Source organism: Alosa sapidissima, chromosome 15, assembly GCF_018492685.1.
Source record: "Alosa sapidissima isolate fAloSap1 chromosome 15, fAloSap1.pri, whole genome shotgun sequence".
In the NCBI taxonomy this organism is placed as follows: domain Eukaryota; kingdom Metazoa; phylum Chordata; class Actinopteri; order Clupeiformes; family Clupeidae; genus Alosa; species Alosa sapidissima.
In genome coordinates this window covers 15,378,069-15,391,289 of record NC_055971.1, presented here as the reverse complement: position 1 = coordinate 15,391,289, position 13,221 = coordinate 15,378,069, and the positions used below count along the sequence as shown (strand labels likewise).

At 43.3% G+C, this 13,221-nt stretch overlaps 1 protein-coding gene across 8 annotated transcripts in view; it reads left to right on the top strand.

Moving 5' to 3' along the window:
- Positions 1-1,841: 1,841 nt before the first annotated feature.
- Positions 1,842-13,221, top strand: part of LOC121684641 (diacylglycerol kinase delta-like) — a 36,342-nt gene continuing 24,962 nt past the window's right edge. For 2 of the 8 annotated variants that reach the window (XM_042064701.1, XM_042064705.1), the window contains exons 1-3: positions 1,842-2,042; positions 11,301-11,411; positions 11,901-11,981. In XM_042064701.1, coding sequence (XP_041920635.1) covers positions 1,848-2,042; positions 11,301-11,411; positions 11,901-11,981 — 387 coding nt within the window. In that variant the 5' untranslated portion in view covers positions 1,842-1,847. Of the gene's footprint in view, positions 2,043-5,559; positions 5,828-11,300; positions 11,412-11,900; positions 11,982-13,087 lie in introns of those variants that run through there. The other 6 variants (XM_042064703.1, XM_042064700.1, XM_042064704.1 and 3 more) reach the window with 4 other exon arrangements.

Below are 13,221 nucleotides of genomic sequence, written 5' to 3'. Positions count from 1 at the left end.
GACTGAAAGACAGAAGTACGGAAAGAAAGATGGACTGATAGTGGAAGAACTGAAAGAGAGATGGACTGAAAGATGAATATGGACTCAGTGTTTGACCCACATTATCTCATTATCTAACAACAACGGGTATTTCTTGCCATGCTATGATCACCTTACAGAAAGAGAAGAGGTCATTAGAGAGACTAAAGTATGAGGAAGAGGAAGATGGAAGGATGAAATCAAAGGTCTACCTTGAACTCCTTTGAAAGACATTAAAGGATGTACAAGTTCACAAAGGACCAGAGGGAAGTGTGTGTGTATGTGTGTGTGTGTGTGTGTGTGTGTGTGTGTGTGTGTGCGCGTGTGCGTGTGCGTGTGTGTGTGTGTAGGATTGTGTTTACATCAGGAGGACCCAATTTTTGTCACCCTCCCTGGTTCCGTTTGGTGGAATCAGAGCTCTGCTCTTTCTCAGTGTGCCATAATGAGTTAAAAACAGCTAAGAAACTCGAGCCCACCAAACACAGCCCAACACACAAAAAGCAGAATGAAGCCTTGCTGTCTACACCCAATAAATGACCCTGTTTCCACACTGTCTGTGTGTGTGTGTGTGTGTGTGTGTGTGTTAGTGCATGTGTGTGCATGTCTGGTTAGTGCATGTGTGTGCCCTACTGGTTAGCGCTTCGGATCTGGTACTGGTTCGAACCCCGACCAATAGGCACAGCTGAAGTGCCCTTGAGCAAGGCACCTAACCCCTCACTGCTCCCCGAGCGCCGCTGTTGTTGCAGGCAGCTCACTGCGCCGGGATTAGTGTGTGCTTCACTTCACTGTGTGCTGAGTGTGTTTCACTAATTCACGGATTGGGATAAATGCAGAGACCAAATTTCCCTCACGGGATCAAAAGAGTATATATAGTTATACTATGTGCATGTGTGTGTAATGTGTATGTATGCATGTTTGTTTATTGCCTTTCCTCATTTTAAAAATACTTTTAAGATGTATTATCTATGTTGTATTACCAATGTTCCTGTTATGAAGGAAGCTAGATTGGGAAATCTGAAGGCACTCAGCCTCAAGGTAATTCAGGTGAGTGGACTTCACTCTCATGTGATCACTGGCAACATCCATAAACATGGGAAAACCTTCAGAAAACAAATGTAAAAGCGGTTCTTATACAGATATGACATAGCACATGTGCTTAGTGCCTTCAATATAAATCACACACATAGGTCAGTGTGTCCCTTGACGCTGTCAACACTGAAGTTGCTCCATACCTCCAAGCCCTGTTCATAGTTTGCATTATGTCATGAGTTTCTGGAAACTAGTCCTGACTCCTGGTTTGCCTTTTTATAAAACCAAATTTTCCTTGGTCAAAAAATAAGTTTGAATAGTTTAATGTCATTTCATTTTATTGGAAATGCTTCAACAAATCATATCATAAGAGAAGGAGGTTGCAAGGCCTTAAAATCAATGTGTCAAAAAAGACTAACCAATGTAGAGAGAGGTCGTGCAGAGGAAACACAGACTGCCGACTGCTTGAGCTGTGTATCCTACTGGAAACGACTAATTAACTTCAGCCCCTAAGAAGTTGCTATTAGGCCTAGCCTAGGCCTACTTATGACAACGCTTACAAATATGTAACAAATACATTTCCCCCCATAAATAACAGTCTTTCTTTAATAGTTGAATCTGATCAAATCTAATCTAATGTCCTCTATATCTTAAAAATTGAACCTAATATAATCTAATAGCCTCTATATTTTTTCTATGTGAAGAGCCGGGTGCCTCAGTTTCATCACGTTACCAAGGTGACCACCAGGTGGAGTCGTTTTTCAATACACTGGATAGCCATAGTATCTTGTCTTGACCGCATGGTGGAGCTGAATCTCTCCATCCATTACACGTATGGTTCCCCCAGGGCAAATGTAAGGATGGCGGTGGCGGTCGCAGCTGAGGCCGCAGCTAGATGCTTGGAGGAATCTTCGGATAGTGAACCGGAGCAAGAACACGGTTCACCTCAAAAACTGATCCGCAAAGTTTCCACGTCGGGGCAGATCAGAAGCAAGGTAATTCATTGTTTTCTTTTTATGGCGGAAAATGCTCAAGAACGAGCCATCGCTTTGCACATATGCGGCTGTTCAGAGCTAGCGAATTCACCAAGGCCATTTAACAGCCTCGAGTTTTCCTACACGACGGAACTCGCTGGCTCGGTCTTTCAGACGTGTTCTGGCTCGAGCCAAGAAGCGGATAGAGATATAACGGTATTACGGAGGGTGTGGATTAAGCCATTATGTATTACGGTGTTTGTCTGCTGTTGGCTATCTAATAACATGCGCAGCGGTACGTCTAAGCGCGCCGCTGCGGACGATGTCCACTGTTAGGCTATACTTAAAGTGTGTTTGCATTAGCTAGTTATATTTTGTAAATTTGCATCAGTTTGCTATCATCATAGAACCTTGAAATGTCCTCGTGCATCTGCAGCCTATGAAAAAAGAACGTCCGAAAAAATAATAGCCTTCATACTCTGCAACAGCGGTTGAGAGCGCTTGCATCGAGTGTAAAGTTACACCGTCTTCGTCTTTTAATGGCTTACTAGTTAAGTTATTCCAGAATAATACAATGAAAAGGGTTTGTTCTTGCCTTTCCTTGTCCGTGTAGGTAAAGATTAAATTTTACGACGCTGTGTTCTAGAAGTATTACTTTACTATTTGACCAGCGTTCTTTGAGTTTTTTTTTTTTTAAGATCCTAAACTAACTCGAGGTAGAAGGTACTCATTTGCATCAATGATTTATGCTGCGGTGGAATTGATGACAGGCTTTACCTCAACGTGTTCTTTTTGATAGATCCTAATCTAAATGAAGGCATATGCATGTAGGGGTGGTAGGAAAATGTAATAAAATAATTCATATTTATCTTAATAGGGAAAGTATGGCTTGGGAATTCTTATTCTTGCTCTGCTTATTCTTTTTCTTTTTTTTTTCGTTTTGTTTGAACGGGAGCCAAGTGGAATCAAAACTGTCTGATCTCAATGAACCCCCTGTGTTAGACGAAAGGTCGTGTAGTTTTCAAGCCAATTCTGTATTTTCGTATAAAGGGCTCTAGGTGTGATGAAAGGGGTCACTCAAAAGGTTGCTGTAGCAACTGTCCTCTCTTTAGAAGCAGAAGGTCAAAGAGGGCCTATTTTTGACCCAGATCCCAACATATGTCCATCATTTGATGTCGCTCGCCGCATCCTGTTCTGATAGCTGGCGGGTGTTGGCCTACTTTACCAGACTAACTACAATGTAATTAACTGATCATTGAGCTACTCGATTGGAATTACATATTGGAGTGTGACTCAGATATGTGCCAGTATATCACAATGCAACCTCAGTTCTGGAATTAGAAACACTCAAACTGTTATTCAATTCAGTGTAAGTTCATTCCTGTCTGCTCACAAAATATCAGTGCTGCTTCATGGAAGAAACTGAAGAGGTTTTTGAGGAGTATTGTCCTTTTGAGGAGTTTTGCTTTTACAGTCCCAGTACATCACCAGCCAGTGTAGAGATGACTGTGCTAAAAAAGTGATTCAGATGAAGATTCAGCCTGTTCTGTCTTTGGCGGAGTGTTTTTTGCTGGATGCATATTACCAATTTTCAGTGGTTATACATCTTTGCAGTTCTGTACACTGTACAGGTCAGTTTGTGTGTAAAATGTTGTCTGTGGAGCTTAGATCTAAAGTTTTTTTGCGATATCCATTTGTTGAAGTTCCAACCAACATGCTTATGAAATGAATGAAAATAGATGAAATAGAATGTCTGTTTTTTTGTGGAGAACCTCTTGAAAGGCCCCCAGGCCTCTTGTCCTCTTCAGTCACTCTCCCACTTGAAGGGATGTGGTGGGGTGAACTGCCGCTGTGTGTCTGTGAGCGCGGGGTGTATTAATCAAATGTAATATGTATGGTAATGACTGGTGTGAATTGCGGAATAGGTAATTAGCGAGCTCGTTGAGTTGCATTAGCATCTGATTGCATGGAGTGGCCAGTGTGGACATTAAGGCCTAGTCCACACGTACCAAACCGATCTTTTTTTCCTCCGTCTTCCCTGGAACCGTATCAAGAATATTTGCGTCCAAACGGATCCATCTCAACACGACTCAACACGTTACTTCATACCCCAGGCCTATAGGTGGCACTGTTTCTTTACAGAAATTGACCAAAACTTGCGCTTTACAAACAGACAGAATAGGCTACGACGAAATGGCTAGTGCAAGGAAACCAGAATTGTTTGTGTGGACTGATGGTGAACTGTCAATTGTAGTCAACTGTAAAACTAATAAACTTTATTTTACGGTTTGTGAAGGGTGCAGTCCCGTCCTTTATTTGGCTAACGCAGGTAGGCCTACTAATCACCTTTACTTTCTTTGGTTGTAGGATAGTCCGTGATTCACATTAGTTTTGGCTGTCACCGCAATTAGGCTACTAAACGCAAGGCTTACCCAAGTTCTAGGCTATTCTGTCGCCACATTTATAATATTGCTATAAAACCTTCGTAACAGTCAATAGCCTACTTTTGCCTGCATCAAATCGCGCATTCGCATTCAGTGTGCTACTATCGGCTTAACGTGAGTTCTAAGCGTCTTTGTAGACCTATGCTTATATCTGATTTCACTCGACTGTGAATGCATGTATGTTGTAAGACATGTAAAATAAATGAATGACACTGGCACTACGCACAAATTAATGTAGCCTAAACTTACACTGCACTCTCCTAATAACTTAAGTTCTCTCGCGTCACTGACAGTAGCTAGAATGCATAAAAAAACACCGGGAAAAACAGTGTTCAGGCCTTCCAAGTCATAAGATATCGGCGCTGCGCAGCACCAGTTGTGATATTTATCTTATGGAGTGTAATCGTAGGTAATGTCATGTATGAAAACTAGTATTGTTAGGCAATACTATAAGTGCAAGTCCAGGGCAGCTGAGGTGTGGCGATGACATCATCGATACGCAAGCAGGATGTGCCGTTTCGCTGTCTAAACGAATTCAAACGGGCTACGGTTTCAGATTTTTCCACTGTGGGACCAGGTTTCAGAAAAGTGCGGTTTCGGGCAGTGCGTTTACAGGATTCGTTTGGACGCTCGGCCAAGACGAAGCAAAATCTCTGCGTTTAACCTAAAAAACGTCTCCGTGTGGACAGGCCATAAGGGAAGATTTGCTAGTAAACCTGCATGCATTCTCTGGCTGCGGGACGCAGTTGCACTGGTACGCACACACACAGACACACAGACACAGACACACACACACACACACACACACACACACACACACACACAAAAAAGCATGCATAGGTTACATCTGAATGCTTAGATGCTCAGCACAGCTTTCACCACTTCCTTTGTGATGCTCACAGCACTGACTCTTATTCGACCACACACACACGTGGACACACACACACATATTCTTATACGCATTCACACACACACACACATAGGTCAAGCTTCCTGTCTCAAGAGCGTCTTATGGGAACCCTGAGGGGAGGGCTTCAATAAGAAAGCGAGTGAGAGAAACAGAGAGTTGACTAAAATAGACCGAAGCGGTGTGTGTGTGTGTGACAGGGAGCCTGTGTGCTGTGTGTATATGTCTGAGTGCGGGGACGGATATTAACCGAAGGCCGCCGTTGAAAGTGTGTTTGACCGCCTCCGGCCAGTGTGTCGCCAGGAAACCCGAAGCTGTGCTTAACCGCGCCGGCACCGCGGGAGACAGTGAGGAGAAGAGGAAGATAAGGAGTGGAAGTGTGTGTGTGTGTGTGTGTGTGTGTGTGTGTGTGTGTCAGCCCTCCTGTCCTGCGCATGGAAGCCCTCAGTAAGCAGGTGTGTCACACTGTATGTACTCCTCCACTGTTGATTTTCCTTCTTGTCTTTCCTTTCGGGCCGTCTGGGCTCATATGGTCCTGCGGCTGTGTTTATCAGGACGGGTTAATTTTAGCTCCTTTCATCTATTTCCTGTCTACTTGTGTGTGTGTGTGTGTGGTGTGTGTGTGTGTGATGTGATGTCATGGAATGTTAATTTTAAGCAACTGTGGTCAGACCGGTCCCTTTTATAGTGTTGTGTGTATAGTGTGTGAGAGAGAGAGAGACCTCCGTCTAACAAGGCTGTGTTAAGGCTGTGGCGGCTGAGGCAGTAGCTGTGTGTGTTGTGGTGAAGGGGGCGAGATGGAGAGCGAACCCAGATGGCTCTCAATGGCCACTTCACCTCTCCTCCTTCATCTCTCTCCCCACATCCTCTTCACTTCTCTTCCCTCCACCTTTCTCCTCGTCTTCTCTTTTTCTCTTCTCTCTCTCTCTCTCTCTATCTTTTCCTGTCCTTTCCTTCTTCTTTCCCTCCTTTCCTCTCTTCCTCCTTTCCTCTCTTCCTCCTTTCCTCATCTCAGCCGCCTTTCACCTCCCCCGTTCCAGCTGGTCTCGACTATTTTTGGCTTCCCGCTGATGGATGGGGTAGGTCCCTGGTGAGTTGGGAGTGCGCTCAGTGTGGCTCGGCTGCTGGATCTGTGAGGCTCTGCAGCCCCCTGCTGGTGGTTGGGGGAACACGCGCCGCTGCTGGGGTGGTCTCTCACCAGGGGAAAATGACAGGCCAAGAAACTTGTTTCTCATAATTGTCGGGCCAAGCGATCGTTTCAAGATTGCACAGTTGCCGTGGTCACTGTGTGTTCAGTGTAAGCCCAGGGTGTATTTTGGTCGTTTATTGTAAAATAATAATAAAATATATTACAAAGTAGTCTCCGGTTCTGCTCCCACCTACTTGAATGCCCTCATACAGACTTACACTACCTCCAGACCGCTGCGCTCCTCTGACGAACGACGTCTAGCTCTACCACCGGTACGCTCAAGCCAATCCAAACTTTTCTCATCTGTTGTTCCTCGTTGGTGGAACACACTGCCAGTTCCTACAAGGGCAGGGACATCCTTTTCCACTTTCAAAAAACTACTGAAGACCCAGCTCTTTAGAGAACATCTACTCTCATAGCAACACTTACAACAAGTCTTACTGATCCTAGCACTCACCAGCCGTTAAACTGACAAGTAACTGTTAAAATACAGCACTCACCGACGCACTTATTCTTACTGTACTCTAATGTGTTTTTTTTTTTAAACTGTCCTAAAATTGTGAGAATTGTTCTAATACTTACTGTTTACCATGTTGTTAGTCGCTTTGGTTAAAAAAGCGTCAGCCAAATGTAATGTAATGTAATGTAATGTAATGTAATGTATTGTAGCATGTGTGTATTGTGTGTGTGTGTGTGTGTTTTGAGTCCAGTGTAGTGTTTTGTATGCATATATGTTAAAGCCTAATGATGGTGGGTTGAGAGCAGTAGGCTAGGTTTTTGTAATGATGTGTGCTGGGATCAATATTTGCTGACAGATATTATCACTGTCTAAGTAAGTAGCGCTATGTCTAGGCTTGGGTATCGAATATCGAGTATTGGTTGGAATCGGGACTATCTTTGCGATTTTCCCAGAATCGTTCAAAAGTTTAAATTTCGATTCCTAGTTTCGATTCCCAGTCCGCCGACCGGAAGAAGAAACGGCTGAACACCAACGAAGAAGCGCATAGTTCATAGAATCAGAGCCCGTCTACGGAGAGCCTCGCCACTCCGTATTAAGTCCCATTGTACCGAATTTTGGATGCAGTTCCACCAGAGTTCCACTGGGGGCGATCGCTATGAGTACAGAATGAATGGGAGTCAATGGAGCTAGACGGCTAAAATTGTCTCTTTCACCTGATTGTCGTTGACAAATCTCAGATTTGATTGTAGTTTGTATAACTTCAACATGGGTTATAGGTCAAAAGTTGAATGAACGAGTACTTATGTCCTTTTGATTTCTTACAGGTTGAGTCGTTGTTGCACATAACACGCTAGCATTGTGCTAATGAATGACGTCATTGACACATTTGAAAGGCTTTTAAGAACAATTAAGTGACTTTAAAAAATATAATACTCAACCAAGTGTATTTTCTTTGCCTCCCCTTTCGAATACAATACTCAAATTACTTGAAAAAAAATTATATCCCGAGAAAAGTGGATTTTGAGGGGTACAGCTCCATAGACCTCCATGCATTCTTCACTTGTGGACGAGCGCCCTCATGTGGAACCACAGAAGGAACGGCAACCAGTTCAGAAACCGGAAGTTTTCCGAGAGTGGCAGTTCTCCCCTTATTAGACATTCTCTGATAGAATTAAAATTCATGGAGAATGTCAGACTATTTCATACAGAAAGCAGGGTTCCCGCTGATCCTTAAAACGTCTTAAATTAGGGGTTTGCACGGCGTGTCATCAGATTTGGACGTTGCCATATTGGAGATACTCGCCTCATTAGAAAGCATTAGGCACTGAAGTAAATCCCTAACTTCGTCAAGGAAAATGGTTAGTTATTGCCGTGTTTTAGGTTGTACCAATAGGTCAGACTGAGAAAAACATCTGGTGTAGGTATCGACTTCCAAAAGTTATTAAAAAACCAGGGAGAAAGGAGAATAATGCCAGAAGTTATCAGAGGAAGGGGGGCGCTTGTGGTTGAACTTGGTACTTCGTCTCCCTGTAATTTCTCGAAACATCGCACATTTTCTTGTGGTCCAAGTCCTGCCCTATATGCCTTTGCATCTTAGACGCATTTTGATGAGCTTTTCTGTTGTTTAGACACGGCTACAATCACGTAAGATATCCAAAGTGCATAATACTCCATTGTACTTCATTCACCGAGTATCGCCAATATGGCCGCGCATGCTGGGTTACCATGGTTACCGGCCAGAACGTGACGTCCGTGCAAACCCCTAATACAACTGAATTTTCTAAAGAGAGGTATTAAATGTGCATATGGGACCGCCAGCGAGTGCGGGTGATGTCTCCATCCAGTTTCGTGTATTTAAAACGCAATTGTATAAGTGACTAGGCTAATAGGCTATGGGAGGAAGTGTAGTGGTTGCAGAGTGAAGATGTTTTTCACGGGTTTGGTTAAAGGTGTGAAAACGGTAATAATACAGTAAGCCTATGTACAAAATAATATGCCTGACATTTTCGTGGTGTAGCTGAGGCCTGAGAGATAGACAGGTAGCCTACGTGGAATGAGGGAGCCTATGGTAGAATGAGCGGGAGAAAGAGTTAGTAAGCCAGTTAGCGATAGGTTGGCCATGTTCGAATTTAGGCCGGACATATGGATTTTAAAAGCCCTGTCCGGCGCAGCCTGAAACCAGACGCTCATTTGTTCTCCTTTTTGGAGTTGTGCTTGGCATCTAAAGTCTTTGCTCGGACGCAGCATCGTTTCACAAACTATGGACGCGAAGACTGCTGGTCAAATTATGTGCAGTGCTTCGCAATCAGGAAGAAATACTGTATATGTTAAGTTGATCTGTTTGCATCTTTCCAGCGTGTGTTGCTGGCCTAGCCTAGGGAAGAAAATATCTGTCTAAGTTATAATAGCCTACCTGTAATATCTGCCAGCAGCTTGCTTGCCAGCGTTTCCCAGTAGGCTAGGCCTACTTCGCAAAAGTTGTGAAATATAACTGCATATTTTTTGAATGTCGGCGACTGCTACATAAAAAAAATAAAAATATGTGCGTTCATAATACATGCGTGCTTGAGATGAAACCAGCAGTTTTCAGCAGGATCATGCGAGGAGGACCTGTCTCTTAATTAATTTAAAACAAGTCTTGTTGGTGGTTTGGTTTTACAATGTTTCAGTCAAGCTTTGGTTGGTTTAGATACAACTGGTATGCAAAATGTAAAGTAGTGGATTAACTTTAATTTGCTGTGCTGCATATTGGACAATAGATGCACATAGTAAATTATATAAAGTAGGCTTATTAAAATATGTAAATAGCTTAGTCTAACTTTGAAAAAAATATTGAAGGGAATCCAGTCCAGTGCACATGTCTTTGGCAAGTAGCCCTAGGCTACTACAGACACAGGTGAAGAACAGTCAGCCTCAGCAGTAAGCAAAACCAAATATGTACAGCCAGCTTCAAAAGCAAGCAGCCCAGACCCTAAAATTGGGCATTTATAGCTGTGAAGGTAATTCACACACAATTATTTTTCTTTCTCCAAAATATATTTGGTAACTTCTGTAGACATCCAAAATGGGGTGGGGGTTAAAATTAGTAGGGAAAAAAAACTATTTCATAAACAGTCATATATATCTTTTTGTTGTGGTATAGTCTTAATTTTCATTTAGATGTCTTGAAAAGGTCTTAAAAAGTCTTTAAATTTGCACTTGGAAAATGTGCAGATACCCTGAGAAAGACAGTTGGTTAGCTAGCTCATTTAAAATATCCTAAACTTTTTTTGACCCTGCCTTTAATAAAAAAAATCGGAATCGAGAATCGTTAGGAACCGGAATCGAAATAAGAAATCGGAATTGGAATCAGAATCGTTCAAATTGAAACGATACCCAACCCTAGTTATGTCATATTTGAGGTGTGTTTGTGTGTGTGTTTGTATGACCTCTGATGGGTATTGATCAGGGGGAAGAGAAGGCTCTGTCTCATTCTTGTGGTATTGACTGGAACTCCCCACCTGTGAGCTTCAATCAGGGTGATGGAACCAGGAGCCGAGCCTAAGCGTCAATACACACATGCCAGTGTGTGTGTGTGTGTGTGTGTGTGTGTGTGTGTGTGTGTGTATGTGTGTGTGTGTGTGTGTATGTGTGTGAATTACACAGAGAATAACCGTGTGTGTGTGAGAGAGACATTGAATGTCTGTGTGTGTGTGTATGTGTGTGTGTGTCCTCTCAGCCATGCCAGCACACACAGCATTCTGGCAGCGGCGTAGCCCCCTCGCACTCCCCGCATCAGTAGAGCAGCGTAACGGCAGACAGGCAGCGGAGCGCGCTCAGTGGGCTCGGGTCCCAGCGCTCAGCATGAGGCGGGGGTGATGACCTCGGCCCCCGCCGAGGTGTTCGGGGAGAGAGAGAGATAAAGAGAGAGCGAGCAGCCAGGGAGATGTTCAGATATGCAGTGTACCTCTCCTGGCCTCCTGAGACTCGTCTTAGCAGACATGTTCCCTGGCTGGAAAGTTTCGGTACAGTTTGTGCGTAAAGTCTTGGGGGGTGTGGGTTGGGGGCTGGCGTGTTGCGTAAAAAGTGGTGATGCTTTTGATTAGCCTGATGAGTATGCAGACGGCGTAAAGCTTTATGACTTGGAGCTGGAGTGTGTGTGAATAGTTTTGGGGTCTGAATCGTTGCACACTGCTGTCAACTGGTGGTAAATAAAGTGGTGAACCCTGCCAATAAAGACTCTCTTTCGCTCTTTCTCTCTCTCTCTCTCTCTCTCTCTATCTCTCTCTCTTTCCACCAGACCATTTTAAAAGAGGGAAAGTTGATGAAACAGACAAATTCCTTTCAGCGCTGGAAAAGACGCTACTTCAAGCTGCGTGGAAGAACCCTCTACTATGCCCAGACAGCTAAGGTATATTGTGTGTGTGTATGTGTATGTGAGAGAGTGGGATTTATATTGTCATATAAGAACCCCTTTTCATAGGCCATAATGTTCAACACACACACATATATGTATATTTATATATATGTATATATAAATATATATGTGTGTGCATATAGTTTAAAGATTTAAAACAGGAACCCATCATAAATAAACTCTTAAACCCATAATGTTATATATATATATATATATATATATATATATATATATACTGTACTATATAACAAAGGTTTATGATGGGTTCCTTTCAGTTCAGTTCCTATATGTATACAGGCTTAGGTGTTGAGTATGAGTTTATCCTTGTACTCATAAACAAATGCCTTTTGACATTTATAATGTTTTATTTTTAATTTCCGGGGTTCTCTATTTTCTTTTTTTTTTCAATCTCTGGGGTTTTGGTCTGTACCCTCTGCATGACATCATCTGCGTTGACCTGACCTTGTCCTATGTTCTGTTCAGTCCATCATTTTTGATGAAGTGGACCTGACAGACGCAAGTGTGGCAGAGTCCAGCACGAAGAACGTCAACAACAGCTTCACCGTGAGTCAGACACTTGTGTAATTTCTCTCATTCTCTCTTTCTCTCTCTCTCGTTCAGTATTTTTTTTTTACCACTTCCTGGAATTAGTTTTTTTTTTTTTAGGTCAGCTAGAAAAATAAAATGTTGATATGTATTGTGTTTCAATAAACCCGACTGCTCTGAACTCATTCAATTGAGCTGAAGGTCCCTGTGCAGAAAAAAAAACACGAGGCCACTGCTAGTTTTGTCTCTGAAAACCGCAAGAAGTCTTGAAATAGTTTGGGATTTAGTTTTGCCTTTGAAGTGTATTTATAGCGTCCCTTTGGTCAAATTTAGCTGTAATGGCTGGGTGTGGCTCTGTTTGCTTGCGAATATCCGGTTGTGTGTGAGTGGCTGTGTGTGTGTGTGTAAACATATGTTTAGGAGTGTTTAGCTGGTTGCATGTGTGTGGGTGTAGACTATTGGATTATAGCATTTCTAAATATGTCTTGTTGTTGTCTACTGTGAGAAAAAATGTGTGTCCTTTTGGATGTTTTGGGCTCTTTGGAATTGAGGACTCAAATGAAAAGAAATAAAATGTAATTTTACGGCCATTTTACAAGTGGGTAATAAAACTATGTGCCTTATATGTTACTTGAAAACTTCTACCTTTGTACTTGACTTTGATCTGTGTGTGTGTGTGTGTGTGTGTGTGTGTGTGTGTGTGTGTACTCCATATTGTGTGGGCACCTGGCTGCTCAGGGAATTTGTCATCTGGTCTTATCAGCTGTTTGTGTGTGAGAAGAATGTTTTCCTGTGTGTTCTCTGTGTGTGTGTGTGTGTGTGTGTGCGTGTGCGTGTGTATCTTCTAAGGTTTGTCTGTATGGGTTTGCTTCCGGGAGGTGGAGTTTGGGTTTGGGGGGTGGGGTGTTGTGGGGTGGGGGTCTCAGGTCCCCCTCCCCCGCTGCACAGGCCAGCTGAAAGGCGACCCCCATCACTACCGCCTCACTCCATTTGGCTTCCCCATCCCCCGTGGCTGGTTGGCGTGACGACAGGAAGTTTATCTGAGTCAGCCAGTGACGGAGTGAGGAGGAGCCTATTCCAAGGTCCGTAGTGCTCGGACGACTGGAAGGAGGAGGGAAAGAAAAGAGGGAGAGTGTAAACGAGAGAGAGAGAGAAAGAGAAAGAGAATGAGAGAGAGAGAAAGAGAGAATGAGAGAGAGTCAGACTCTGGGAGCCAGTGTTTATCTCCAGAGAAGTGCTAGCGGTACTTTGCGTCAGT